This window comes from Urocitellus parryii, chromosome 15, assembly GCF_045843805.1.
Source record: "Urocitellus parryii isolate mUroPar1 chromosome 15, mUroPar1.hap1, whole genome shotgun sequence".
NCBI classification, from domain to species: domain Eukaryota; kingdom Metazoa; phylum Chordata; class Mammalia; order Rodentia; family Sciuridae; genus Urocitellus; species Urocitellus parryii.
In genome coordinates, this window is record NC_135545.1 from 56,478,025 (window position 1) to 56,504,039 (window position 26,015).

The following is a 26,015-nucleotide window of genomic DNA, read 5'->3' on the forward strand; positions in this document are numbered from 1 at the left end:
TTTGGATCTGCACTTCTCCAGTGCTACCCAGACAGCGCCGACTGGTCCCCCAGCCCCGCCTTGAGGTGCTCCCAACCCCACGCAGCCTAGCGGCGAGCAGGGGACAGAGGCAGACAGCGAGCTGGCCTAGCAACAGTGCAGCTCAGCCAGGCTGGCTGGGGGACAGGGAGGCACCAGGAGCGCCCCTCCGCCTGCAGGGAGCAGAGCATGCTGGCCTTGGCCAACAGCGCTCGCAGCCCATGCTCTCGGCCAGCCTGCAGCCAGGCTCTAGGCTCCTCGATGGAGACACTCGCTGCGTGTACCAGCAGAGTGGCAGGTGCCTTCAGCACTCCAGAAGCTTAGAAGTAAAGACACAGGTCATGAGGGGTATCTCTCCTGGCCATTGTTCCAAGAACGACTGGAGTAACAATAAAGAAGCCCACGTATGGGAACAGATCTTTGAAAAGAACACATGGAATTACAGTGGCTCTGAATCAAGGGGCGACCTTCCTTTCCTTGGTATTTTCTGAGCACTCTACACAGCTGTTTTCAGAGCTGCATCGCCCTTATGTCTGGGTTGTCCTGCTCCCAGAGGGACTCCTACACACCCATCCTTTCAACAAATGGCAGAGCTGAACCCACCGGTCCGTCAAGCACCCTGCAGGAGAGCGGGGGTGCCGAGGCCTGGTCCAGCCCCAGCTCTGCTTGTTGGGGTCACTCCTGAGCATTTACTCCCCAGCTTGCCAGCGTCCTGGTGCCCCGAGACCCTGCTGGGATCTTGCGGGGCCCTTCCAGGGAGAAGCTGTCATCTAGAACCCAGAGGTGTCTGCCCAGCTCTGTCACTCCTTCTGGAAGTGTCATTTTATTCCAATAAGCCCTGAGCCACCTGCACAGGCAGGTTCCAGGCACTTACTTGTTTTTGTTGTTACTGGATTAAAAAAATAAATTCCATAGTTAGTGGGGAACTCGGCTGTGGGCCACAGAGGACGGGCAGTGCCCTCCCGGCCGACTTCAGAAGGAAGCTTCGGGGAGAGCCTGCAGCCCGACCTTCCAGCTGACTGACCTCTGCCAATCAATCAGTCTTTTATTTTATGACAATTTTAATTTCCTTGCGCGTTGACAGGTTAGGTGGGATCACTTTGGTGGCCGTGGACAGAGTCCCGGGATGGGCTCACCTGGACTCACTGACTGGTCTAACGTGCAGCTCGAGGGTGGCGCTGGTGTGGGGCACAGCTGGGCACAGGAGCTGAGGTGGTGGCGTCAGGGCAGGGCCATCAGCTCTGACGGCCACCTGTGCAGCCACGTCTCCCATCCCCGGGGCGGCCTCAGCTCTGGCGCAGGCAGGGAGCAGGCCAGACAGGGAGCTGCCATCCTGACGGGCACCGCGGCAGGAAAACCGGGACCCAGGTCCCAGAGCTTCTTGTCTCAAGGTGTGGGCGAGGTCCCCCTCTGGGGGCCTAAGGGCACGCACTCACCCTCTCGGGGACACGGGGGCAGCACAGGAGCCTCAGAGGCGCCCCTACACCCCCTGGGCTACAGTCTCCAGGGCCGCAGCAGCAGCACAGCAGGACGTCCACTCCTCCGCAGGGTGGCTCTAGCTGCCTGGGCAGCCCCCGGGTGACTTGTTGGGTGGTCTGGCCAGGGCCACAGTCAGGGCACGGTCACCCAGGTGCAGGCCCTGCAAGCAGGAGGCGGCCTGCTGGGCTGCAGCCAGGTCCCGGTAGTGGAGGAGCGCCCTGTGCTGCGGCCCCCGCCAGGCGAGCTGCAGGGGCACCACCCGGAGCTCGCGGAGGGCTCTCTTCAGGTCCCTCACGCGGGCATCGTGGGGGAGGTTCCCCACACACACGGTGGCAGCCGGCACATCCTCCCCATCACGGGAGCCACAGGCTGCTTCCAGGGAATCTGGCCCTGGCCGGGGTGCATCGTGGGGCCTCCTGACCGTGCCTGGCAGCGCTGGGTGCTGGCCGGCGGATCCCAGGAAGGGCTGGTGCTCAGCCTGAAGAGCGACGTCCTTCCCCGCCCGCTGCTCTCGGTCGCGGAGGCTTCTGAGTACCGGGATTTTCCCAAGCATCTCAGGGCTGATCTGAAAGAGTCAAGCAATTCCGGCAAATCAAGGGTCCGGGGTCACCACGGGGCGCCTGCCAGACATTCCCGTGAGGAACTGACCACCCGCCTGCTGCACAGGTGGGGTGCGCCGGCTGCGAGGCTCTCGGGGAGGAGAGCCCCTCTTTCTAACAGACACCGCCTGCAGCTCTGGTCCCCACCCTCAGCCCGGGGGAGCTCTGCACTGGTGACGCTGCTCTGGACTGTCCCCACGTACCACGGTGGCTGCAGAAACCAGCCCAGGAGGCCAAAAAGGAAGCCTGGGCCCTTTCCAGAGAGGCACCGAGGGTCACGGGCATTAGGGTCACTGCTCACTGGCACTGCCCTTGACTAGCCCCAGAACAGTGGGGGTTTCTGCCCCAGGGAGCTGTGGGTGGGACGAGGTCCTGCAAGGGCCACAGGGATCCTCTCGCTACTGAAGGAACACATCCAGGGGCCAGAAAACGCAGACTGGACGCCACCTCTGCTGCCAGCCACCAGCCGTGGATCACCAGGCTGTGAAATGAAGTCACACGAAGTCCAGTCGCCTCTGGGGCATCTGTGTGAGGGCTCCGTCTAGATCAGTACTGTCCACCAGGGAGGCCCCTGGCTGCCCCACAGGCGGTGGAGGAGGTGGCCGGGAGCAGGCCTGGCCGCAGGGCCTGTTGTCACAGCCGGCCCCAACTGAACTGGCTGGACGCAGCTCCACTGTGAAGCCCGGTGGCTGCCAGGGGACAGCTGTAGGAGGTGCTACTGGGGAGTGAGCAGCAGGCAGCCCAGGGGCCACAGTGCCAGCCAGGCCTCGACAAGTCCCCTCCGCAAGGTGCTTCTGCTGGTGGACAGCAGGTACCGTGGCTCCCACAGCAGCGTGGACGTCGGCTGCAGGTCCGCACCAACGCTACTTGGTCATGTGGTGCCACAAACCAAAGGGCTGCAGTAGCACCGCCATCCCATCGCGCTCAGAGCCCAGGATGGCACGACGGACCTTCCCCGCCAGGGCCTGGCTCTCCCAGGAGCCACTCGCCCGGTTCTGAGCATCAGTTCCAGGGTCCTCCAAACTCCAAGAGGAGCCGGGCCCCAGGCAGAACCAACATGTGAGAGCAGGGCTTAAGCCCAAACGGCTCAGAGAGTCCAGGGCCTCCTCGCGAGCCCCAGTCGCCGTCCTCCTCCATTTCCCCGTCTCTAGCACCGGGTGCAGAACCATCTTCCCCTTTGGCAGAAGGCCTTCCTGGGGTCACAACCCTCTGTGCCGAGCTCTGTCCTGCCTCCCTGGCAGGCACCCTCTGACTGGCTTCTGAAGGGCGAGGACTGGCTGCTGCGGGTGACGTGCTTCTTCTAGTCGCCTGCGGCTGACATGAATGAACCAAGACGCAGACAAGCTGGGCCACACCTGGATCATGGCCCACCGCCTCTCCCTGATCCCAAGCAGTCCCCAGGTCGTGGGACGGGTCCACGAGTGAGCTCTCTTGTGGCTCCCTTTGCATTTCTCTTAAGACTGTAGAATGCCACCATGGAGACTCCCCACTTCCTGCAGAGGCCCCAGAATCTTCCTAACGTGGCTGCAGCTGATCCATCCTCCTGATGACCATAAGGTGGCCTCACAGCAACCTTCCCAGGCTCTTGCTCCTGTTCCAAGGAGACGTGGCCTCACTGCCACCTATGGGAGTGGCCTCCACTTCAAGGAAGCATGGACCTGGATTCCAAGGTGAGTTCAAGCTCTTCAGAAAGACTCAAGGGATGCCCTGACTTCCAGGAAGGGGTGAGCACCTCTCCTGGGCACTCTTGGTGTCCTTGGAGGGCCTGCCCGTCCGTTCCCATCCACTCTGAAGAAGCCACACCACCAGGCAGGAGAGCCCAGCTGCAGGACAAGGCACCAGGCCGAGGCCAGTGCCAGCATCCAGCGTGGTTTGCCCTGGGAGGCAGATGCTTTCTCCGGGCCTGGGGACAGGACCCTCCCTTGCTGGTGACTAGGCTTGGTGGACCAGACAGTGTGCTTGCTGGCTGCCACCAGACTCAGCCTCGGGAGCTGCCGAGGTGACCTGGGCTGCGTGGAAGTCACAGAGGTGACCCCTCAGGGAGCCTGGCCCTGCCTTCCACGTCAGCGCCTCTGCCTGAGACCCAGGTCCTGGAGGACAGATCCAGGTCCTGTCTGCAGGGCAGTCGGGACTTGGGGGGCGGGGAGGGACCGGCTGTGCTGTAGCTGGGACGGGAGGAGACAGCTCAGACAGGGAAAAGCAACTGGCAGGAGCCGCCTCCAGTCACCGGTGCCCGCTACAGTGATAGACCTTGAACCCGATGCCTCTCGTAACCCGAGTTTGGAAGCAGAGTCTTAGGCCCAGCCTGGAGATGGGACCCAGGAGCTCAAGTGTTCGAAAACTCCACAGTGACTGTGATGAGCCCCACACCAGAGCTCCCACAGTGGATGGCCACAGGACTCCTGCTCCCCAGAGCTGCGGCCATGACCCACCTTGGACCACGTGATTCCTGCCGGCTTTGGGCGCCTGCAGCCCGTGGAGATGACCCTGGTTGGAGTGAGGATGTAGTCCACAGTGAGGTCATGGTCCTCGAGGAGTGCCTCAGGGATGTCCACCACCTGGTCAACACCAATGGGGAAAGGAGCTGACGGCAAGACTGCGCAGCCATGCTCATGTCCCTTGGCAGGAAATGCGAGGCTGGCCGAAAAAGCGCCCTGCCCACCTGGGGTGAGGTCAGCCTCTGCACCACCTGCAGCCAGCCCCACCCCACCACCCTCACACCCCCCACCCGCCTGCTCAGGGCAGCTGGCAGTGAGCAGCCCTCTCGACCAGCCAGAAGGAAGCACCTGGCAGTCATGGACGATGGTGACCACTGGCGTCCCCTCGTGGACGGCTCCCATCGACACCATCATGGCGTATTCAAGGTCAGCGTAACCTTCTCCCTTCCCAATCCTCCAGCCTAAAAGAGGGCAGGCGTTAGCACCTGCATGGGCCTAGGTGCCACTGAGGGGCAGGTTCCTTCAGGGCACTGCGGCGGGAGAAGCTTGAGCCCAGCGCGCCAGCCTCCGCGGCCACCTCCAGGGCGACGCACAAGCAGCCCTCTGAAAGCGCATCGTGGACAAGGGGCCTGTTAAACCCTGGAAAGGGAAACAGCGGAGGCCTGCAGAGCCCCGTCGGGGAGCCTCACACTGGAAACAAGAACATTCTCAGAGACTGAGAACAGGCAGCAAGATATTCTGATCCATGTACCCAGAGGAGAAATGAAAGGTGCCAGGTGGGCGCAGCTGAAGGGGACGTACCTCCTGGGACACATGGAGCCGCGGCCTGGGCAGGGCCAGTGCAAATGGTAGCACAAAGGAGCCCAAGGAGAGGCGAGGGTGTGGCTTAGGCTTCACAGCCCTTTGGCCCCGCCAACCAGCCAGGGGACAGTGAAGGTTAATGGCCTTGGGCCCCAGTGTGGACCTGCACTTTCCACTGGTCAGAAGCTACAAGAGTTCCGAGGCCTTGGCCTTGGCCAGCATGGTCCCCGCGCCCTGGGAGGACACGTCACTGCTGCGACTTCCCCAGATCAGACCTGCCTGCTTACAATCAGAACCTTAGCCATGCACAGAAACGAGGGGACTCAGGGGGAAAGCAGCAAAGACAGTCACAGAACAAGAAGCTGGGTGTGGCCTCAGCCACCAGGAGGCAGAGGCAGGAGGATGGCAAGTTCACAGCCAGCCTCAGCAATTTAGCAAGGCCCCAAGCAACTGTTTTTAGTCTCAAGACAAAAAAACAGAGCTGGGGATGTGGTTGTTTCCCTGGGTTAAATCTCAGTACCAAAAACAAAGAAGGCAGGTGACATGGGAACAGGAGAGAAGTGCTGAGGTCACTGTTTTAACCATGAAATCACAGCAGACCAGGGCTGAGGGGCTGCAAGTGCCGGGGCTGTTAAGGAGGGCACTGGGGCCCGTGAGCGACCTCCGGGGGCTTCGGCAACACCCACCAGCTGAGTCCTGCGATGCCGCTGCCAGTGGCCCTAGAGGGCCGGGAACGTTCCGGGTGAGGTGCACAATGCTGGTGCACATGTGGCCTGCACTGGGGACACTGCTAGTGGCCCTGGAGGGACGGGGAGCGTTCCAGGTGGGGCTTTCTGGGCTGTTCAGTGCCCCACACCTGCGCATGGCTAGTTCACTCTTTAAACTGGAGGCTGAGCGGGGGCAGCTGGGAATCGCCTTCTCTCCTTCACACGTCTGAACAGGAGGCTCCTGACGGCCCTCTACAGAGAGCGCCACTGAGCCTGGCCCAAGTCCCTTGCCTGGCCTCAGGGCCAAAGGGCCACGTCCCTGCACGCACCGCTCCTTCCCTTGGGAGCCTCTCCTGCCCCTCCTGCCTCCACAGCACTGGGGAGCAAGAGCCAGCCCCGAGGCCGCTGGGGAGTGGGTGCCCCACGCAGCGCTGGAGGGCCCCCCCCACTCCTGTTGGCACCAACATGCTTCCACCCCCACGTCTGCATGCCACTCACAGAGTGCCACGGCGGAGACCTCCAGCACACAGGGCTGCCTGACACGGCAGGCACACAGGAAGTCGCGTGTGCAGGTGAGCACAGCCTGACAGCTCAGCAAGGCAGACCTGGTGCACCTGTGCCAGCTCAGCTGGGGGCTGGGAAAGAGGGCACAGCACGGGTGGAGACTGCGAGGGCGTGTGGACAACAGCAGTCTGTGTCACCGGCCTCACTGGCCACAGGACACCTGGTGCTGCTTGGGAGGCTGCAGGCCCCTGGGGCACATGAGGCTGGGAACGGTGCCCCAGGCTGGCTACCCAGCTACGAAAACGAGTTCAGCCCACGTCCGCGGACCTGAGAACCTGAGTGCACCCGAAGGGAGCTGCCCGAGACAGTTCTGTAAAGCTGGGCAGGGACCACGAGGGAGGAGCGGGTCGATTCTTCCCCAAGAATGACAAATGAGGTGGCTCAGAAGAGGCGCCCGCCCAGGAAGCAGGACACCCACCAAGGCTGGCACATGGCACCTGCAGCGGCCTTGCCGGAACAGCGCCCACCAGACTTGCTGGTTCCAATCTTACCTTTTTCAGAAACAGCAACAGATCCCACGACAACTAGATCCACAAGGACTCTGGAATCCAAGCCGACGGGCACACTGAAGTCCCTCACCCCCTGTGAAGGACAGCTGAGCTGCAGGTGGGCCGAGGGTCCTCACTTCCCGTCACCACCCAGGAGCAGGTTGGCCAACCTCCTGGCTGGCTGCATACCCGCGGCAAGGCAGCGCGTTCTGGGAGCGCCAGACCTGGGCAGGCAGGATTCCCACTCTTTCCCAGGAAGGTGCCAGGGGAACTAGTGGCAGTCGCAGACACTGACTCCTCTGAGGCGGAAGAGCAAGTGCGGAGCTCGGGAGAGCCACAGGGACTGAGCCAGACCCTGGCCAGACCCTGCACAGCCGTGGAATCTCAGTGGGCCCTGAGCCTCGGGTTTCTCACCTGCAAGGCAGGGACACCACACTGGCCTCACGGACCAGTGCTGGGACGACTGGAGACAACGGAGGCTGAGTGTCCAGCACATCACTGTCCGACTCACTCATTCAAGGTACAGTGCGGGAAGCCCTTATCTTTACGAAAAGCGCACTCACTTCCCAACACTACTTCAACCCAAACGCACTACGAGTTCATCCACTTCTCCTAAGAAATGGAGGCCTGCAGGTGAAGCCACATAGTCACGGTGCTCACACCTGACCACCAGGACGTCTAGGGACTGGCTCTCACCATGCCCACGTGGAACAGCACCTGGCAGGCCGTCAGTGTGGGGCTAGGCCCCAGCCCCAGGTCACTGTGGGACTGCAGGAGAGCCGGTGTGCCCTTCCCTGAGGCCAGGGGCAGGTCCCCCAGCTCCAGGGATGGGAGGACTCACAGCAGGGACACTGCCCAGAACCATGGCTGAGTCTTATTTGCTATTTACCCACATGTACGTGTGTGTGTACCTATATCTACCTTATTGTGCTTGTTTTTGTAAGCCACAGCAAATTCTATTTTTGGAATATCAATAAATAATATATCATTCAATCTATACATTAGACTTAAGGGGCAAATCCCTGAAAAAAGAGAATTTTAAATTACCTCATTTGTTATTCTCAGATTGGGAATCTGATGACCTGGTATTTACTTTAGAATTCTTTAAAAAACCACCAAAGTTTATTTAACTATAAAATTCAAAATGAATTTTATCACACTGTACCTCACTATAATGTTCACACACTTTGGTTTTACTAGAATGAGGCATTCAAGGAAATCTAATGCATAAACTGTTCGCCATTATTCTGAACTGGTGAGGCCATTTCCAATTAGCAGATCCTGGAAATCCATCCTACCCCCCCCCACCCCCAGTTGTTCTGGTGGCAATAGAAGAACAGACCAAAATAAGACACCCAAGGGACACCTCAGCCAGCGCTAGAGGGCGCCAGAGCCCGGGGAACTGGCTTCACCTTCACTTTTTAAACAATAATCTATGAACCGCCGACTTGGTGCAAAACAGAAACCGAGTCACAGGAGCGGAACCCATTTCTTCATGGTTCGTCCACTTGGCTTCCTGGCGGCAGAACCGTGGACACTCTACCTTCTGTCCAGGTGGCGACTCACAGTGTCTTCAGATCTTCCCGGTGCACGCCCAGCCGGAGCACTCACCTGGGAGGTGGCACATCTTCTCAACATGTCTTTGTTGGCTCCAGGAGGAGGTGTGATCCTGTTGAACAATCCTGTTCTCAGCCGGGGCGTTGGAACCAGCAAGGTTTTTTTGCTCTTTTGAGGAAAAAAGATAATCAATGAATTACAAAATTAATTTTTTACATGGGACTTTCTTACATGTTTGCACTGCGTCAGGAAGGGAAGACGATGACTAGTATTTGCATATTTTGGTGTGTGCCAAGGAACTCCCTTGTTTGCAAGCCCAATGACATGGCGTGTCATTGTCCTTCAGCCGCTTGCGGTGTACCTTCCACAGACCTGCTCTCTACTGTACCTGCCACTTGAAAATCTAAATGAAGATCTAAATGCTCAGTGGAAGAGCATTGCCTAGCATGGGTGAGGCACTGGGTTTGAGTCTCAGCACCACATGAAAAAATGAATAAATAAAGACAAAGGTATCGGGTCCGTTTACAACTAAGAAATAGAAAAAATATATATGTTCTCATAAAGATTCCAGTCAGTTTCCCTGTACCTCTGTCCTCTGCACTATGCAGTTACGAGGCGCTAATCTGCAATGGACTCAGCACAGCAAAGTCAATGGTATTCCAGCAAATGTTTTTATCTGCCTTGTTCAACAAGCCACATCCAAGATCAAGTCAAGATTTTATATGACCATGTGTGACACCCGCTTTCTTCTACCTAGTTCTCAATCTCTTACAGTGTGGCCTAGAACAGGGGTTCTCAGAGGGCCTGGGCAGCAGCAGGGGTCAGCAGCTCCTGGCACCTGTTACAAATGAACCAGATGCTCTGGGTGTGTGTGGGGGGCAGGGCAGCTATCTGGGCTTTAAGAGGCTTCTGGATGCTTCTAGTGCTTGGAAACCACTGGCCAGTCTCTACAGATTATGTGAGGGCAGCCCATGAAGCAGACAAGAGCGTTTGTAAAAGGCCCTCATGTCAATAGTGCATTCTGGTTTTTCAGCAGACCAACCCAAGACCACTAAGACTTATGAAATCAGTGTGGCTTAAAGAAAGATTCTCAGCCACGCCCAGGCACTCAGCACACGCTGCTGTCATTGCCGCAGGCTGCTTCTCTGCATGGCAGGGTCCAGATCTGGGGCGCCACACGTGTCCTGGACAGTTCCCTCCTTCCCAGGAGCGGTACACCCCGAGCTCCGCGGTCTCCGCCCCAGCTGTGCAGCAGCATCACCTGACGAGCTCTGAGAGTTACCGAGGTCTGCAGCCGGCTCCTGGGCTGGCACCAGCACCTGGCAAGGCCAGCAGCCCCCACCGCTCCCAGGCGACACTCCTGGGCAGCCAGGGCAGGCAGAGGCTGCCCTCGCCACTGGTCCCCAGCTGCCTGCAGGAAGCACTCCTACCCAGAGTCCTGATCAGGAAGGGGGACTGAGCCACTCTGGTGGGGCCCAGGGACTGTGTGTGTGTGTCTTTTTTGCCACCACTTCCCAGTGCCCAGCGGAGGCTCGACAGCTCAGGAGTCCACCATGGCACCCAGCAGCACTCCTCTCCTGGGCTCTCCCAGGACTGGGCTAAGTCTGACCCCACAGGCCAGGACACTGGCCTCTGCTCTGAGGCTGACAGAACGCCCTGCACCTCACACAGGAGGGCTGGCTCCGGGGTCAGACTCGGCTCTGCCACGACTCGACACTCCCTCTCCGTGTCTGGGGCCCTCCGTGGTCATATGGGCAGGGAAACGGCTCCCAGAGATCTTCTGGATAACTGAAGGGAGCGCCACAGAGAAGGCGTTCGGGGACCGGGCCTCGCAGCACAACCACCCAGGCTGCCCCTCAGGCTTGGCAGGTGTGACTTCCAGTTCCCAAGAGGGACTCACGGTGGGAAAGCACTGCTGGCCACCAGCTCTGCCTCTGGAAGGTCCTCGGGGGGCCTGTCTGCGGCTGAACCACGAGCAACAAGACCCTCTCCTCCTTGGGCTGATTTAAAAAACCAGAGCAGCACCCCCACGTGGCCCTCCTCTGGCAAAACCACCTCTGGTCTTCACTCTACCACCTGGTGGGGAGGGGCCCTGGAGTCACTGGACTTGAGGAGAGAAAGGAGAACTGAGCCACCCCACGATGTGCCGCAGCCCGAGGCAGACTTCCAGAGACCCGGCAGTGGCGGGAGCCCCAGGGTCAATCGCCAGCAACAACTCATCTCAGCCAAACATTAAAATGAACAGGGTCCTTGGACGTCGCTGCCCCACAGCTTTACCTGGGGTTCATTTACGTCCTTATTTGGGTTTTATAGCAGCTTAAGAGTCATAAGTATCAAATTTATACCAAGTTCTATATTTATGCATTTAAGTCAGGTTATAATAAATTAATTTAAATCAACCCTTTGCAAGGGGCCCGTGCACTTGAGAAAGAGTACTGCACTCTGCATCCTGGAACACATTCATGAAATTTCTCAAAAATGAGCTGTCACGTTTCAAACAATGACAACACTACAAAAGCAGCCAAAAGAAGTGGCCACAGGTGAGCCTGTCTTGATGACAAAGCCCAGGGCTCTCATTTGACCCCCTTTGTCTCTGAGCTTGGACGGTCCAGGGCTGGCTGACACCGGCCGACCAGGGAGGCGCTTCTGGACTGTGCTGGAGGAACCCGCTCCGAGGGCCCTCTGCACTGGGAGTCACAAGCATCGTCACTTGCCAGCCGCTGGAGAGAGGGCCCTCGGGGCCAGGTGGCGTCTGGGGAAGCAGGTTACCTGCAGTGCCAGCAGCCGAACGCCTTCTAGAGGTTTGTCAGGGTCCACTTTCACTTCCTGCGTCTTGGCAAAAACGTCTAGGTCTTTGAGGTTCTGGCAAGCCCGGTGAGACCCCTATTAGGCGGACAGAGAGCAGCACTTACATCCAGGACCAGGAAGCACGCATTCTTCTGGGGAGCGTCGGGATTCACTTTGATGGTCCTGGCTGTTCTGAACACCTGCAAACGCGGGAAGTGCTCCGCGGCATGAGACGCGCCCTGTTTAAATGCAATCCCGCGTTACCAAGAGGACAGGGATCCCGAGGGGCTTGGTCAGCCCCCACCTGGACGGCAGGGTCAGCTTCCTTTTTCTTTTTGGTACTGTGGGGTGAGCCCAGGGGCGCTCCACCACTGAGCTCCAGCTTTTATCTTTTGACCCAGGATCTCACTAAGTTGCTGGGATTGGCCTTGAACTTGGAATCTTCCCACCTCAGACTCCTGAGTCACCAGGATCTAGATGCGTGCCCTGGAGGGTGAGCCAACTTTAAGACAGACGCCAAGGATCACGGGGGAAACATCTGGGAAGGAGGGCAGGGTCAGTGGACTAAACTAGGAACTTGGTCTTCACTGAAATAAAACACACGTTCCCCAAGTGAAGAGTTTGGCGGATTTGCACAAATTCAGGGGTCACCTCCACCTGAATCATGGAATGGCGGAAGCGGAAGTCCCCCTCCCAGGTGATCCTCTTTAAAGATCTCTGAATGATTCTGCTCCCCCGCCCCCAGCTTCGAGCTGCTTCTCCTGCGCTACCAAGCACTGAGACGAGGCTCGGCCCAGTCAAGAACCACACAAAGGAGAGTTTCTCAGGGAGACGGGCAGCGTGGAGCCAGCTCAACCAAGGACCAGGGCGGGCTAGCTGCCCAGCGTGGGACAGCAGCCCAGTCGAGGGTGCTGGCCAGGGACGCTGGCCCCTCCAGGCCTGACAGGGCCACCGGTATCTTTTCAGAAAGCACTGCCTTGGGTTTTTTTTTTTTTTTTTTTTTTTGAAAACACACAGCAAAGGCTCCTCTACAGCCCTGTCTTCTGTGCACTCTGTTATGAGCAGACACCTCGGGTCCCTGTTTTCACAGCGGCATCTGAGGCATCTGTTTGCCCAGGGCGCTGTGCCTGGGCCTTGCTCTGGGCATTCACAGCACAGGGCTAGAGCTGCCAGCTGGGATAAAGGCTTCCACAGCCACCGTCCTGGGAGCCACCACTAGAAGGCCCCAGCCAGACCCCGCAGCACACAAAGGTGGTAACAGGAGCAGCGGGGTCTCGGCGGCCAGCCAGTCTGGTCTCACCGACTGCTCACAGTGCCCAAGTTCAGATCCACCAGGAGGCAGAGGGAGCTGCAGTGCTGGTGTTAGCACGCAGAAGCAGCCCGTCCTTCAACACTGCAGAAATGCCTCCGTACCTTAAAGTTGGGGATCCTGTGATGAACAGGCCGGGGAAAGTCAGCTACATTTTCTGACTCCATGTAGTCCCAAATTCGTTCACGAATGTCCTGTTTGGAGCCACCTATGGCAACAGAGAGCTGTGACTCATTGGTGAAATAAAAGGAACTCCACGCGAGAAGGACGCTATATGGAGCTCATGACCACACCAGACAAGATTCAGGTACCAGTCCCGCCCCAGGGCCATCAGCATGCCACTTCTTCCTGGGAACCCCTCCTGCTAGCTCGGCCTGCACACAAGGAGGTGCTGCTACCAAAGCCTCCATTGTCTTTCTGTCAATGGTGACAAATGATACATAGAGCTGTCATTGTTTTTAACTTAAAAAATGTCCCTGCAGATTAGTCTGAATAGGTGTGGGAAACACGCATGCTTTTTTGTCCAAAGCACCCTACCTCAGGGAGAGGCCGACATTGACCCAGGCAGACGCCACTGAGGGGCGATCTGCTTTTCAACCTTCTGTGACCTCCCTATTTACATCACCATCCGAAACTGTGCATGCACTCTCTGAGCATGAGGCCCAGACTGAACCTCCTGGGCACAGTGTGCACACGAGTGTCCTCACAGCCAGGCCCTGGAGCCTCGTGCTGGAGCTTCCTCTCTGGCTGCACCTGAAGTGCTCAAGGGACTCAGGGCAGACTCCAGGGAGCTCAGGGAGCACCCATCTCTAGAGAGGGGGCTGGGGCCTCGCCACCGTCAGCCTGCGTGGCACACTCTGAAGACCCGACTGAGCCTCGCTGGCAGAGCCCAGCACTTGGCTTGTTCCTTGTGGCTGGAACCTTTGCACACGCCGGCTGCTGCTGGGAAGTTCTGTGCCCTGTCCCCCAAGCTCTTACTCCCCAAGGCCCAGCTCCAGCAGCAGCTCTGCCTCGGAGCAGGCTGAATGCTCCCCTCCTCGGCTGAGCTCCATCCAGGTGTGCTGCGGGAGCTGCTGTAGGCGAAGGCCCTTCTGACCACTCAGCCTCACGCCCACCCAGCCCCACTTCAACCCCAAAGGTGGCTGAACACGGTTGCTGGCCATGACACACCTGCCCATGTCTCTCTCCCTAAGTCTCCTTAGGTGTCATCTCTGCCAGGAAGCCATCCCTGAGTGCTCAGCCCCAGACAGATGCCCTCCCTCAGGAACCCAGAGGACCCCCCCTGTTTGCCTTTCACAGACAATTACCTGGGCATGGTTAGTATCACAGGCAAAGGACCTAGAATATCCCCAACCTGAGAAGGACGCTATATGGGGACAAGAAATGTCAAAATCGCGGCCCCTGCCCTGGAGAGACAATGACTCAGACACATAAGTGACACAAAGCAATGGGCTAACTGGCAGGGGGGGGGATGAGAAGTAAAGGGGCAGGCCCTGTCCTAATGAACCCGCGGGAAGCCGGAGGGTGGTAAGGGCAGCACACGGGGCGCGCAGTGCCTGAACCCTGCTCTGCGCGCCTGTTTGCTCCCCAGGTCAGCCTGGGTCCTGGCCGGCCAGCCTGGGTCTCAGCCCCCGCGCTGGGTCCTGGTCGCGGCATCCTCCCCGAAGGGCGCCACCGCCACGCGCCGCAGTCTCCCCGCCGACCACGGCGCAGTCCGCAGGCGACAGGAGCCCGGCAGGGGCGCGCCGCGCGCGGCCTGGGGACCCTGGCGGCGCCCCGCGAGCAGGACGCGCGCGCACCGGCCCCTGCTGCCCGCGGAGGGCGTCCTCCTGGCCAGCGGCTCCGCGGGCGACTCGGGCCGAGGGGTTCCGACCGCCCCGAAGCCGCCTCCCGTCCCCGCCATCTCGCCAGGTCCTCGTGGGACGCGCGGCCGAGCCCGGGGTCCACCCGGTCCCCGCCGCCGTCCCGCGGCCCCCAGTATCCCCGAGCGCCCCTCACCCGCCCCGGGCTCCATGGCGACGCAGTTTCTGCGCGACGTGACGTCACCGCGGCGCCGCCGCCTGTCACCGCGGTCGCCTCCCCCGGGCTGCTCGCACTTAGCGTCGTGCGCAGGAGCTGCGCGGGCTCTTGGTGGCCCTCGGCTAGCAGTTCCACCGCCGCGTGGCCACAGTGACCCCCTCCCCTGGGAGGAGCCCTGTTGCCCCCCCCCAGTGGGCGGCTGTGGATGAAGCTGCTGTCAATGGCCACGTGGAGGCTCACTTAGAACTTAGCTGTCACAGGCCCTTCCTGATAGTGTCCTTTAGCACCCGGCCAGAAGGTAATGAATAGCCACAGTGGCCAGCTGTGAGGAGCCTGGCCATCGGCCCTGAGCTGGGCGACTGTGAGTGTCCAGGCCACCCTTTGAGCTTCAGCCCCCTCTTTTGTGGAACTGGTTCCTTCACTTTAGTGGGCAAGGGGAAGGGTGGGTGACAAAAGGCCCCCGTGACAGCCAAGCCCCTCCCCTCAAGCACTCTGACTCCAGAGCTTTGTGGCTTTCTGAGACCCCCCCCCCCCAGCCCCAGCTCTCCTTTCCACTGGCTGCTCTTTGTGAGGATTCTCCTGTCCAGGACCCCAGTGAGCAGCCAGCAACCTGGCACTTCACCACCCAGCCAAAGACGGTCACCTCACCACGGTAGCACTCCTGCCTCCCAGTCTCCTGCTTTTCTTTCCTGCCCTCTGCCTACCTGGACCCCACCTGCCTGTTTTCTGGCTGTGAGTCTGGCTTCCGCTCCCTGCACCGGCTCAGCGTGAGCTTCGTCACCAGGCAGAGGTGGCCCTGCTCACCTCATCCCAGCACCTGCCTCCCGTGGCTCCAGTCCTGCTCTGCCTGCCTCCCTTTCTGGCTTTGCTCATGTGCTTTCCATCTCAGAAATGCTGTTTCCCACTCCACCCTCATTTTTTGCAGGTGGAAAAATCCCACTACACCAAGAATAAACTTTCTTAAACTGAGGACCAAAGTGACGATGGGCCGATGTGAGTTCATTGGTTGTAATAAAAGCACCCACGGATATGCTATCCATAGCAGGGAAGGCGGGGTGGCCAGGGACACTGGGGGAATCTCCACCTTCTGCTTGATTTTGCTGTGGACCTAAAACTGCTGGAAGAAACAAACAAAAAGGCTATAAAAAATTCCTCCCCCCAGATGTCCTAGTGACTAGCCAAAGGGGAGGGCAGGGCATGGGGAAACACCTCCGCCCAGGTGGGGAATCTTCCAGTGCTGCCCCTGTGTGGTCAACCTCCACTAGGAAGGCAAGAGGCGCTCTGCAGGGGCACAAAGCCCCTGCAGAAAGCCAGCAAACAAGTAAAAGCCCTCCGCTGAGGGGTGGAGAGAGGGTTGGGTGGCTGCTCTGACTTTCTCAGGGAACCAAAGGTGACTTAGAACGCCTGGCGTGTGTGACGGCCTTCCCAGCCATCCTACGTGGACCTCGGAAACACTGTGGCTGAGTTTTCAAACGTCCCCTTTGCATGTGGGAACCAGTCAATTTAGTCAAAGGAAACTCACGACCATCTTTAAATACACAGCAGGAAGCCAGTGGATTGCAACTCCGAGGGCCAGAACAGAACAGAGGTTGGAGCCTATTTTTGAAATGCATTGTAACTGCTAGAAGCAGCAGTTACGGTGGAGTCCAGCCAGTAACAAGGTGTCCTTCTGACAAAGGTGCTTCTGGGCTTTCAGCCAGGCCCAGGGCTGGCATCTTCTCACCCATCAACTGCTGGTCTCCTGTGCTGACAGTGGTAGCGCTGGGAAGCCAGGCCTTCTCCTGTCGGGCTCCTCATGGGGACTGTCATGCTGGGGAGGTCTTTGAAGCTGCAGAAAATGCTTAGCAGATACAACACTGTTGAAGAGCCAGGAAGAGGTGTTTGAGGGACATTGTCTCCCAATTGCCAGATCAATACAGGTTTCTCAGTTAAATTCAAATTTCAAATAAACAATGAACATAGATACAAATATGCTGAATACCACGTATGCTTATTCTATATATGTGTGTGTATGTAAATATGTCCCAGGTAATCTTTGAACATCTTTTTTTTTAAAATATTTATTTATTTATTTGTTATTGGCAGACACAACATCTTTGTTGGTATGTGGTGTTGGAGGATCGAACCCGGGCCGCACGCATACCAGGCGAGCGCGCTACCGCTTGAGCCACATCCCCAGCCCCCTTTGAACATCTTTATGTGCTCAATCTGGCAACCCAAAGCAAAGAATGTTCCAGTTTAGAGTTTTTCTTTCTCTAGTTTCCAGGCCCGGCTGGCTTGCCAGCTTCCCCAGGGACGCACACCGCCTTCTCCCTCCCGTCTGTCCTACCTCGCTTTCTCCCACGGCAGCCCTGGGAGTAGGTAGCAGCGAAGCATCCCTGTGCCCGCCTGGGACAGAAGGGAGGCAGCACTGTGAGGCACATTGGAGGCACCTGTTGAAATTCTAGCCTGGCCCTGGGAACCTGTGGAGGGCTCCAGTGGCTAAGATGAAGCCCCATCCCCTGGTGGCCGCATACCTGCCACAGCCTGGGAGCCGGTGCTGTGGCGATCTCCTCCATCCCTTACGCAGCGTCTGCCTAGACTACACCAGCACCTGTTGGCACTGAATTCTGGGCTTGAACCCCACATGGGCGAAACGTCCTGTGGTTATGGCAGGGGAAATGGGAGGTGTCTCTGAAGTGACATCCATTTATTCAATTTATCACTTGGAGCATGGAGTCTGCCCCGCCCCCCCAGCAGGATTCAACCCAGCACAGGGAGACCCTGGACCCTGACTGCCTTCCTGGTGCCTCCATTCTGGTATGGAGGCCGGGCAGACGGCAGGCACAGGGTGGTCAGTGCAGCTGGGAGATGAAACAGGATGTGGTGAGCCGAAGGAAGGAAGGAAGCCAGGGGAGGAAGTGGCTGGGAGCCAGACTGAGAGTGGGGGTCAGGCAAAGGTCTTGAGGAGTGCAAAGGCCCTGTGGGGCCCAGGCTGGGCTGGCGTGGAAGACCCCTGTGTGCGCTTGCAAGCAGAGGCTGAGGCTGGGGCAGGGGCGTCCTCACCTCTCACTGACTCCTAAGGGGGAAGAGGATCCATGGTGCCCGGGTGGCCTGATTCCGGTGGGGCGGGGGTGGGGGGCTGCTCTGTGCTTCCCCTTTATTCAGTCCTCTGAAGTCTCCCATAAAAGGTAATTTCTGTAAGTCAAAAGACAGTGGGTTTTTACAAGGCAGCATGCACTCCAGTTGGCCAAGGGTCACTTCCCATGTAGCATCTGGAAGCTCGGAATCCCAAGGCATCTCCTGGGCCCCAGGAGAAAGGTGGGGAGGACACTGGCTCGACCAAGGAGGGCAGAGGAGAGGCAGCCTTCCCCCACCTGGCGGCCGGGTTCTCCCTGAGCCTCAGAGGAGGCTGCACTGGCTCACAGGCCTTCCTCTGAGAAGCCTTCTGATCAGTTCCCCCAAACTGTGCGGCTCTGGCAGCAGGGGAGGAGGAGGAAGGCATGCCTTCAGCAACCCTGGGCTGGGGCTGGGGCCTAGCACGTGTGAGGCGCTGGGTTCCATCCTCAGCATCACACAAACATAAATAAAATCAAGGAATTGTGTTCAACTGCAACTAAAACAAAAAAAAAAAAATTAAAAACAAGCAAAAAAACCTGGGAGCATTTCCCTGGAGAAGACTTCTTGCTCCCAAGAAGTTTCAAAGACATTTCTGTGTCCCCGCAGATCATGCTCTCGAAACAGGGCCAGGCTACGGAAAACACTGCGCAGTTTATTGACCTTCCCTCCCGCGGCAGGTTTCCGAAGGCCTCTTCCTGCTGTGCAATGCCAAGGTGCGTCCGTAAGGTGTCAGCACCGTCATTAGCGCCGAAGCCACGGGCTTTTCCTTCTCTTTTTTGGCAGAGTAGTTCCCGTGTTGGACGCAGGATGGCGCCAACACCCACAGAGTCTGTCTGAGCCAGGTGACCCAGCCCTGCCGCGCCCGGACGGGAAGTGACACGCTGTGAGGAAGAAACAGCAACTTTCGCCTTTTTCACCGCTTATCACTTTAGTAACACGCAGGGCCCTCGGGGACCCGATTTTGCTTTCGGCTCTGACAATGAGGAAGGGGGAAATCAGCAAGGAAATAGCAGCCCGCAATCCCAAATACGCTGGTAGGTTAAAGCCAGGATGGTAAAGATGGCAAAGTCCAGGTGTGTTTGAATAACCTGAACAGACATCTCTCCCAGGGTCCCACTGCACCGAGAAGAAACCCAATCCCAGGGGAAAGGGAAGTGTCTCTCTCACCTCTTCTGTCTTAAGGAGGTCTCCCTGGCCTTCACTTCTCCTGCCTCATAAATTTGGCAACTCAACCAAAGTTCTCAGATGGCTTCGGTTTAAACCTGGGCTCTCTCAGAGGTACAAAGGCAGGCAGAAACTGACATTTTAGAATTTGTTTTTCAGTTTTTAGATAGTTTGAGTTTTGCCCTATGCTGTGATAAAGTATTTAACACACACACACACACACACACACACACACACACACACACTCCGGCACATACACACACCTCGTAAAAGCAGAGTGGATAATATCCCTCCGAGAAGCCTACAGACTGAGGGTGTTTCTTGGTCAATAGTTTTGCATTTCCAGTAAAACTGTGAGGCTCAGCATGCCTGTGGTGCATTTCAGGAGAAACGTACTTTCTGTCACATCCTTGTTTTTTTAAAAGATGAATGCAGAAATATTAGAGGTATATAAAAAAAAAATAAAGTTGTAGTGGGAGTTTGGAGTCGGGAGAGAAGGCAAGCCATCCACCCCTGAGCTAAGAACTAACTGGGCAGCTTTATTTTACATTGTTGGAAAAGTTGGGAGGGGGGTCAAGTTAGAGAAAGAACCAGAACACCCATAAAAAAATGGGTCTCAAAAGTAGGATATTGAAGACAATAGGAGCCTGCTCTGTGCTTTCCTTTTGGTTTTGAATTTATTAGGAGACAAAGATAATGCACACAAATATTTTTGTGTTCTTTCATTGAAAATGAACGAGAGGTCCCTGATTTCTTCTAGACAAGACTTAAGGGGGTGGATTCACACTCTTGCTGCGAATTTAATGAGAGTTAGGAAAAGAAACACAAATGTTTTATCTGCAACCCTCTTCCCTACCCAACCGGACCAACAAGCCTGGGCATTGAGGCTTTGCTAAGGCCAGTCCCAGCCCTTCAAGGGGGTGGACAAAGGGGGCTCGGATTATTCGAGGTGTGGAAGGAATAAATAATCGCTCCCTAAATAAACAAATTGTCCGCGGGATTCCTAGAGGCGAGGAGGAAACTATGATGGTCGAGGTCCTAGAAGTCCGCTTCAGGTCAGTATCGGGAATAATTAGAATCCTGGGGGCGTCTTCCACCGTCTGCACCCTCTTACCCAGCCCCCCGAAAAGCCCTGCTGGGCCTCCATTCGTCTTATCAAAACTCAACAAAACAAAAGAGACTAAAATACAAAAAGTCAACTTGAAGAATCCCAAGGGGCCTCTGCCAGCAGCGGAGGTAGGGACTGCGCCCCGGGGTCGGCGTTTGGCAGCTCGCGCGGCGGGGAAGCGTCCACGCGGCGAACCCCGGCGCTCCGCGCGAATTGCGCGCTTCTTCAGGCGAAGCCCCGCGGAAAGCAGGCTCGGGTTTCCCCTGGCCCCGCGGAGCAGCCCGGGCTCCGACTGGGCGCGGGGGGCTGCCGCATTGTTCTGGTCTTCGGGGAGCGCGGGAGTGAGCTTGTCAGAGGGAATTTATTTCTGGGGAAGGGAGAGGCGCGCGGAGAGGGACGCGTGGGCCGCCGGGGTCTGCGGGGGAGAGGAGGGGGAGACGGAGCGGCGGCGGCACTCGGGCCGAGACGGACGACGTGCGGGACCCCGGCGGAGTCCAAAGGTGGCTTTCCCAGGTTGGCAGTGCCCTCCCCACGCGCCTTCCCAGGGCCACCCCCCGCAGCCTGACCCGGGGCAGGAGCGAGGGGATTCGGTGTCTATGCGGCGCCTCCAAAACCTGAACAGGTCGTTCCTGACGCCCGGAGCTGGCGACCCGCCGGAGACGATTAATCATCGCCTTAACCGGGACGGCACCCAGGGCAGGTCCCCTCCACTCGGATCTGGCACGTCCGCTTTTAATCCATAATCTAGGCCCGGATGACTAGGAATCTAACCACTCGCCTCGTCGCTCATTAATAAGAAAGTTCCCCCGGCATCTCTGCCGTCCCCAAGGTGTGGCGGGAGCTACTTGGCTGCGCTCGCCAATTCGATTTTATATTTCAAACTTATTTTTCGCTAAGAAACTTCTATTTTTTTGCCCTGGACACGTGGTCCCATTAACCAAAATACCATAATAAAATAAATTTTATTAAGATAACTCATTTTTAAAAAGACTTTTCAAGTTAGGGCTGAGCTACAAAAAAGGCGAGTGCTGCGCGGCTGGGTCTTAGAGCCGCCGGATTCCTTCGCTCCTCTCCCTGATTGGTGCCATCTCCCCATAGCTGTCGGATGATTGGTCCAAAGTTGCAGGAGGGGGCGCGGCCTGAGGAAAGTAAAAACTCTCTTACGGCAAGAAGACTTTTGAAACTTTTCCCAATCCCTAAAAGGGACTTTGCCTCGTTTTCCGGGCTCCGCAGGGCAGCCACTCTGGACCCCGGCTCGCTGACCCTCCAGGCTGACGATCTGCAGGGAGACTTGGAGACCTGCTTTCTCCCTCCTTGCGCGGACCGGGGGATCATTCCAGTGCACGCGAGGCGTCTCTGCTGCGACCAGCAGTCTGCCCGGCTGCCACCCGCCGGACCCCGAAAGCGCGCGGGCCAGCAGGGCCGGAGCTGTGGTCGCCCAGGGCGCGCCCTCCAGGATGCTGACCCGCCCAGTCCGCTGAAATCGAGCGCTCCTCTTCGGCTCGAGCGCCGGCGCCTCCTCCACCTCGCCGCTGAGGCTTCGCTCAGCCGGGGCAGTCCCCACCGATTCTTTCCCTTCTCGCGCCTCGCTCTCACTCTCCAGGCCTTCCTCGCTCCCCTGGCCGCAGTCCGTGCGCGCAGGCGGTGGCGAGCGGTCTTGGACGCAGCATGCAGGCGCGCTACTCGGTGTCCGACCCCAACGCCCTGGGAGTGGTGCCCTACTTGAGCGAGCAGAATTACTACCGGGCAGCGGGCAGCTACGGCGGCATGGCCAGCCCCATGGGCGTCTACTCAGGCCACCCGGAGCAATACGGCGCGGGCATGGGCCGCTCGTACGCGCCCTACCACCACCACCAGCCCGCGGCGCCCAAGGACCTGGTAAAGCCGCCCTACAGCTACATAGCTCTCATAACCATGGCGATCCAGAATGCGCCAGAGAAGAAGATCACCCTGAACGGCATCTACCAGTTCATCATGGACCGTTTCCCCTTCTACAGAGAGAATAAGCAGGGCTGGCAGAACAGTATCCGCCACAACCTTTCGCTCAATGAGTGCTTCGTCAAGGTGCCTCGCGACGACAAGAAACCTGGCAAGGGCAGCTACTGGACGCTGGACCCTGACTCCTACAATATGTTCGAGAACGGCAGTTTCCTGAGGCGCCGGCGGCGCTTCAAAAAGAAGGACGTGCCCAAGGAGAAGGAGGAGCGGGCCCACCTCAAGGAGCCGCCCCCGGCATCGTCCAAGGGCGCCCCGGCTGGGCCCCCCCTAGCGGACGCCCCCAAGGAGGCCGAGAAGAAAGTGGTGATCAAGAGCGAGGCTGCATCGCCGGCGCTGCCGGTCATCACCAAGGTGGAGACGCTGAGCCCCGAGAGCGCGCTGCAGGGCAGCCCGCGCAGCGCGGCCTCCACCCCAGCGGGCTCTCCGGACCGCTCGCTGCCAGAGCATCACGCATCGGCGCCCAACGGGCTGCCCGGCTTTAGCGTGGAGAACATCGTGACGCTGCGAACGTCGCCGCCGGGCGGCGAACTGAGCCCCGCGGCCGGGCGCGCTGGCCTGCTGGTGCCCCCGCTGGCGCTGCCCTACGCTGCCGCGCCGCCTGCAGCCTACGGTCAGCCGTGCGCTCAGGGTCTGGAGGCGGGGGGCGCGGGGGGCTACCAGTGCAGCATGCGCGCCATGAGCCTATACACCGGGGCCGAGCGGCCGGCGCACATGTGCGTCCCGCCCGCCCTGGACGAGACCCTCTCGGACCACCCGAGTGGCCCCGCATCACCGCTGAGCGCCCTCAACCTCGCTGCCGGCCAGGAGGGCGCGCTCGCTGCCGCGGGCCACCACCACCAGCATCACGGCCACCACCACCCACCGGCGCCACAGCCCCCGCCCGTTCCTCAGCCCCAGCCCGCGCCGCAGCCCGGGTCGGCCGCGGCCCCGGCGGCTTCCTGGTATCTCAACCACAGCGGGGACCTAAACCACCTCTCTGGCCACACGTTCGCGGCCCAGCAGCAGACTTTCCCCAACGTCCGGGAGATGTTCAACTCTCACCGGCTGGGAATCGAAAACTCGACCCTCGCGGAGTCCCAGGTGAGCAATGCGAGCTGTCAGCTGCCCTACAGAGCCACGCCGTCCCTCTACCGCCACGCGACCCCCTATTCCTACGACTGCACAAAATACTGAAGCGCCCCAGCCCTTCCCTGCTCTGGGCCTCGCCTCCAGACGCGACCCTGTCCGACTGCGAAGGCTGCAGACAGTGACGCACAAAGAAACAAACCATGCCCACCGACTCTTTCTCAGACCCGGGAACCGAGAGCTCGTGCGCCCGCCTCCAGCCGTCTGCGAAGCGTCCATGAAGCGTGCAGGTAACTTTAGTCCGCGGCCCCGTTTCTGAGATCCCAGGAAGTCCCTCTAAAGGGACGCAGCCCAGCGAGATGAATACCGATTTTTAAAATCCCCTTCCCCTACCAGGACGCTGTGCTTTTCTCTACTTGGGGTTTCAAAGATCTAAATTATGGACCAAATACCATAGCGACCATTAATGACTTTCTGTAGAAACCCCCACAGGTGTATGGGAGTCTCTATAGATGATGTATGTGCTGTGTGTAATTTTAAATTTCTCTAACCGTGCTGTACAAATGTGTGGATTTGTAACCAGGCTATGTTGTTGTTCAGAGCCATTAATATAATATTTAAAGTTGAGTTCACTGGATAATTTTTCATCTTGCCCAACCATTTCTACCAATTGAATTTAAGAAATCTCTGTGGGGGTTTTCTTGAACAATTATGAAATACAATTCTTTACCCCATTGTAGGTCTTTTACAAAACAAGAAAATAATTTATTATTATAATTTTTTTTGGTCAGTGGATAAAGAAGTCAAGTATCTGATACTTTTTATTTACAAAGTGTGATGGTTTTGTATAGTAGATTCCACCCTCAGTATTCTTACAAGAAAAAAAAAACTTAAAAATTTTAACTTCATCTGTGTTTGTCTTATGTGGTCTTAATTGTTGTATTTACATAAAATAAACCCACGTCGTTTTTTTGCCCAAAGTTTGGACAATGTGTTTGTGTTCTTATATTAAAAAAAAAAAAAAGGTGTGTTTCCAACCCACCTTTTCTGATTATTTCTGTCACACCGGTGGCTGTACAGGTAGGTACATATAGATGCTCACAGGAGTGCTCCCCCATTGTCTTATTTAGTGACAGAAAAGTCTTTCAATTAACTAAAACCTCCAAAATTAGATTTTTTTTCCCCCAGGCAATCTGAGAACAGTCCCCTTTGGATGGGGCTTCGCGAGAGACCCTGAGCTGGTCAGTTGCTGTAGTGCATTTTGTTATATGCAGAAAAAAGTGCCAGTTGTCAAAACAAAACAGTGCCACTCCATTTCAATGTCCAGCTGTCCCCAATTTAGGAGGCAAAGGAGAAGGATAAACATTACCCATTTGCTAACTGTAAGCCAGGGTGAGTCCTGCTTTCTTTCCCTCGATTTCCTAAAATGCGGGCTTCTCTTGCTCACTTCAGTGGTTTTTCCAGAAAAGAATTTGAGCTGGGCCAGCAAAGGTTCCAAGGGAATTGATTCTCTAGCATTTAATATTTCTTGCCTTTGGGACCAGCCCAGACATGGGTTTCAGAAGGCTTTACTTCCCTATTTGATTTTTAAATCTTTACCCTATTGCAGTGAATAAATTTCAAAGCTCACTGCCCTTTGAAAGCAATTTGATGCTTTTAGATTTCTAAATTTTAATCAATTTAGGATGTTAAATAATGATATCCTTACTCTTTGTGATTTTGTTATCTTTTAAAATTTTGATATCAATATAGCCTTTGTGAAATGTAGTTGAGGAAATGTCTTTCTTATCTTTTTTTTTTTTTTTTTTTTTTTTTGCTGGAATCTACAACTCCCCTGCTGGCCTCCACTTGTGAGTTTTGGGACTCCAGCTTCTCTCATTCCCACCCCAGCAGGTGAGCTGTGCTCTGCCACGGACAAAGCTCTTTTTGAATTTAACATTCCAGGGGACTGCGATTTAGCTACGGGTGGCTCTGCTTGGTGCAAGGCTGACTACCAATCACTGTAACCTGGGTGTTGTGTTTTCAAAATGGCCTTTTGCCTCTGTGCCACGTTAAAATAGAGTGAGGGGAAGTCTGAAGCACAGTAATTCTCCCCACATGTGCAGCACAGATTCTTCAGGCTGCGGAGGCAGAGGTGGCCGGTGGTCAAGGCTTAAAGCCTGCGGGCTGGTTCTTTCCATAGGTTCGGACTGGGGCTTGACTTGAGCAGGCACCTAGGCAGCCATGCTAGGGTTCAGTGAGCAAGAGGAGGTACCTGAGGAAGGGGTCCTCTACTAGGGTCAGCACTGGGTGGCCGGAGCCCCTGGCTCCCACCAGCCACACCGGTTTCACTTTGCTTCTGCTCTTCCTGCCCCTGACCCAAGAGGACCACTCAGCACCACGAGTGGGTTGTGCTCTCCTTCTCCAGATGTTCCAAAGAGACCTCCCTGAAAGCTTGCCCTGCCTTAGGGTCTGGAACTCTCGCTGCCCTGTGAATGATGAGACCTGGAAAGTAGAGAAGGCATGGAGTCGGGGAGAGACCCGGCTGCCGCCGACACCGTGCCACACCGCCACACCGCGCCAGGCTTCTGCACCTTAGGAAGCCTTCCTCAAGAAGCCGCAGCTGCCAGCGGGTAGCAGCCCGCAGAGCGAGGGCAATGGGTCTTTCCATTCTTCTGGGAAGGTGGGCAAGCTCAGGACGGTCGCATCTGGGGCCTCCGGAGGCGGGAGAGTGGAGACCCGCGGCCCTGGGAGGTGTGGGCCAGCGCGCTCCCTCACTCTCTCCGGGAGTCTTAAACCAAGGAGGCTGGGCGGTGCGGGAACGGCCGGGAGCTTG

At 57.4% G+C, this 26,015-nt stretch overlaps 2 protein-coding genes and 1 long non-coding RNA gene across 6 annotated transcripts; 2 read left to right on the forward strand and 1 right to left on the reverse strand.

Annotated features, from left to right (window-relative positions):
• Positions 1-432: 432 nt before the first annotated feature.
• Positions 433-14,806, reverse strand: Mthfsd (methenyltetrahydrofolate synthetase domain containing). 4 transcript variants are annotated; one of them, XM_026401921.2, is made up of 8 exons: positions 14,746-14,806; positions 12,852-12,955; positions 11,564-11,677; positions 8,706-8,819; positions 7,098-7,188; positions 4,883-4,995; positions 4,529-4,654; positions 433-2,062 (listed from the first exon to the last, which is right to left on the reverse strand). In XM_026401921.2, exons 1-8 carry the CDS (start codon positions 14,759-14,761, stop codon positions 1,574-1,576), a joined length of 1,167 nt encoding a protein of 388 aa, XP_026257706.2. In that variant the 5' UTR covers positions 14,762-14,806; the 3' UTR covers positions 433-1,573. The 4 variants fall into 4 exon arrangements, with proteins under 4 accessions (XP_026257706.2, XP_026257705.2, XP_026257708.2 ...); XM_026401920.2 differs by lacking the exon at positions 11,564-11,677 and adding an exon at positions 11,421-11,534 and having other exon boundaries at positions 436-2,062; XM_026401923.2 differs by lacking the exons at positions 11,564-11,677; positions 14,746-14,806 and adding exons at positions 11,421-11,534; positions 14,547-14,727 and having other exon boundaries at positions 436-2,062.
• A 29-nt stretch (positions 14,807-14,835) lies between these two features.
• LOC144250368 (uncharacterized) lies at positions 14,836-16,657 on the forward strand. The gene is made up of 3 exons (XR_013342464.1): positions 14,836-15,418; positions 15,692-15,759; positions 16,309-16,657. It is a non-coding gene; the product is annotated as an uncharacterized LOC144250368 (long non-coding RNA).
• Positions 16,658-21,805: 5,148 nt separating this feature from the next.
• Positions 21,806-23,308, forward strand: Foxc2 (forkhead box C2). The gene has a single exon (XM_026401930.2). The coding sequence runs from the start codon at positions 21,806-21,808 to the stop codon at positions 23,306-23,308; it is 1,503 nt and encodes a 500-aa protein (XP_026257715.1).
• The last annotated feature ends 2,707 nt before the right edge of the window (positions 23,309-26,015 follow it).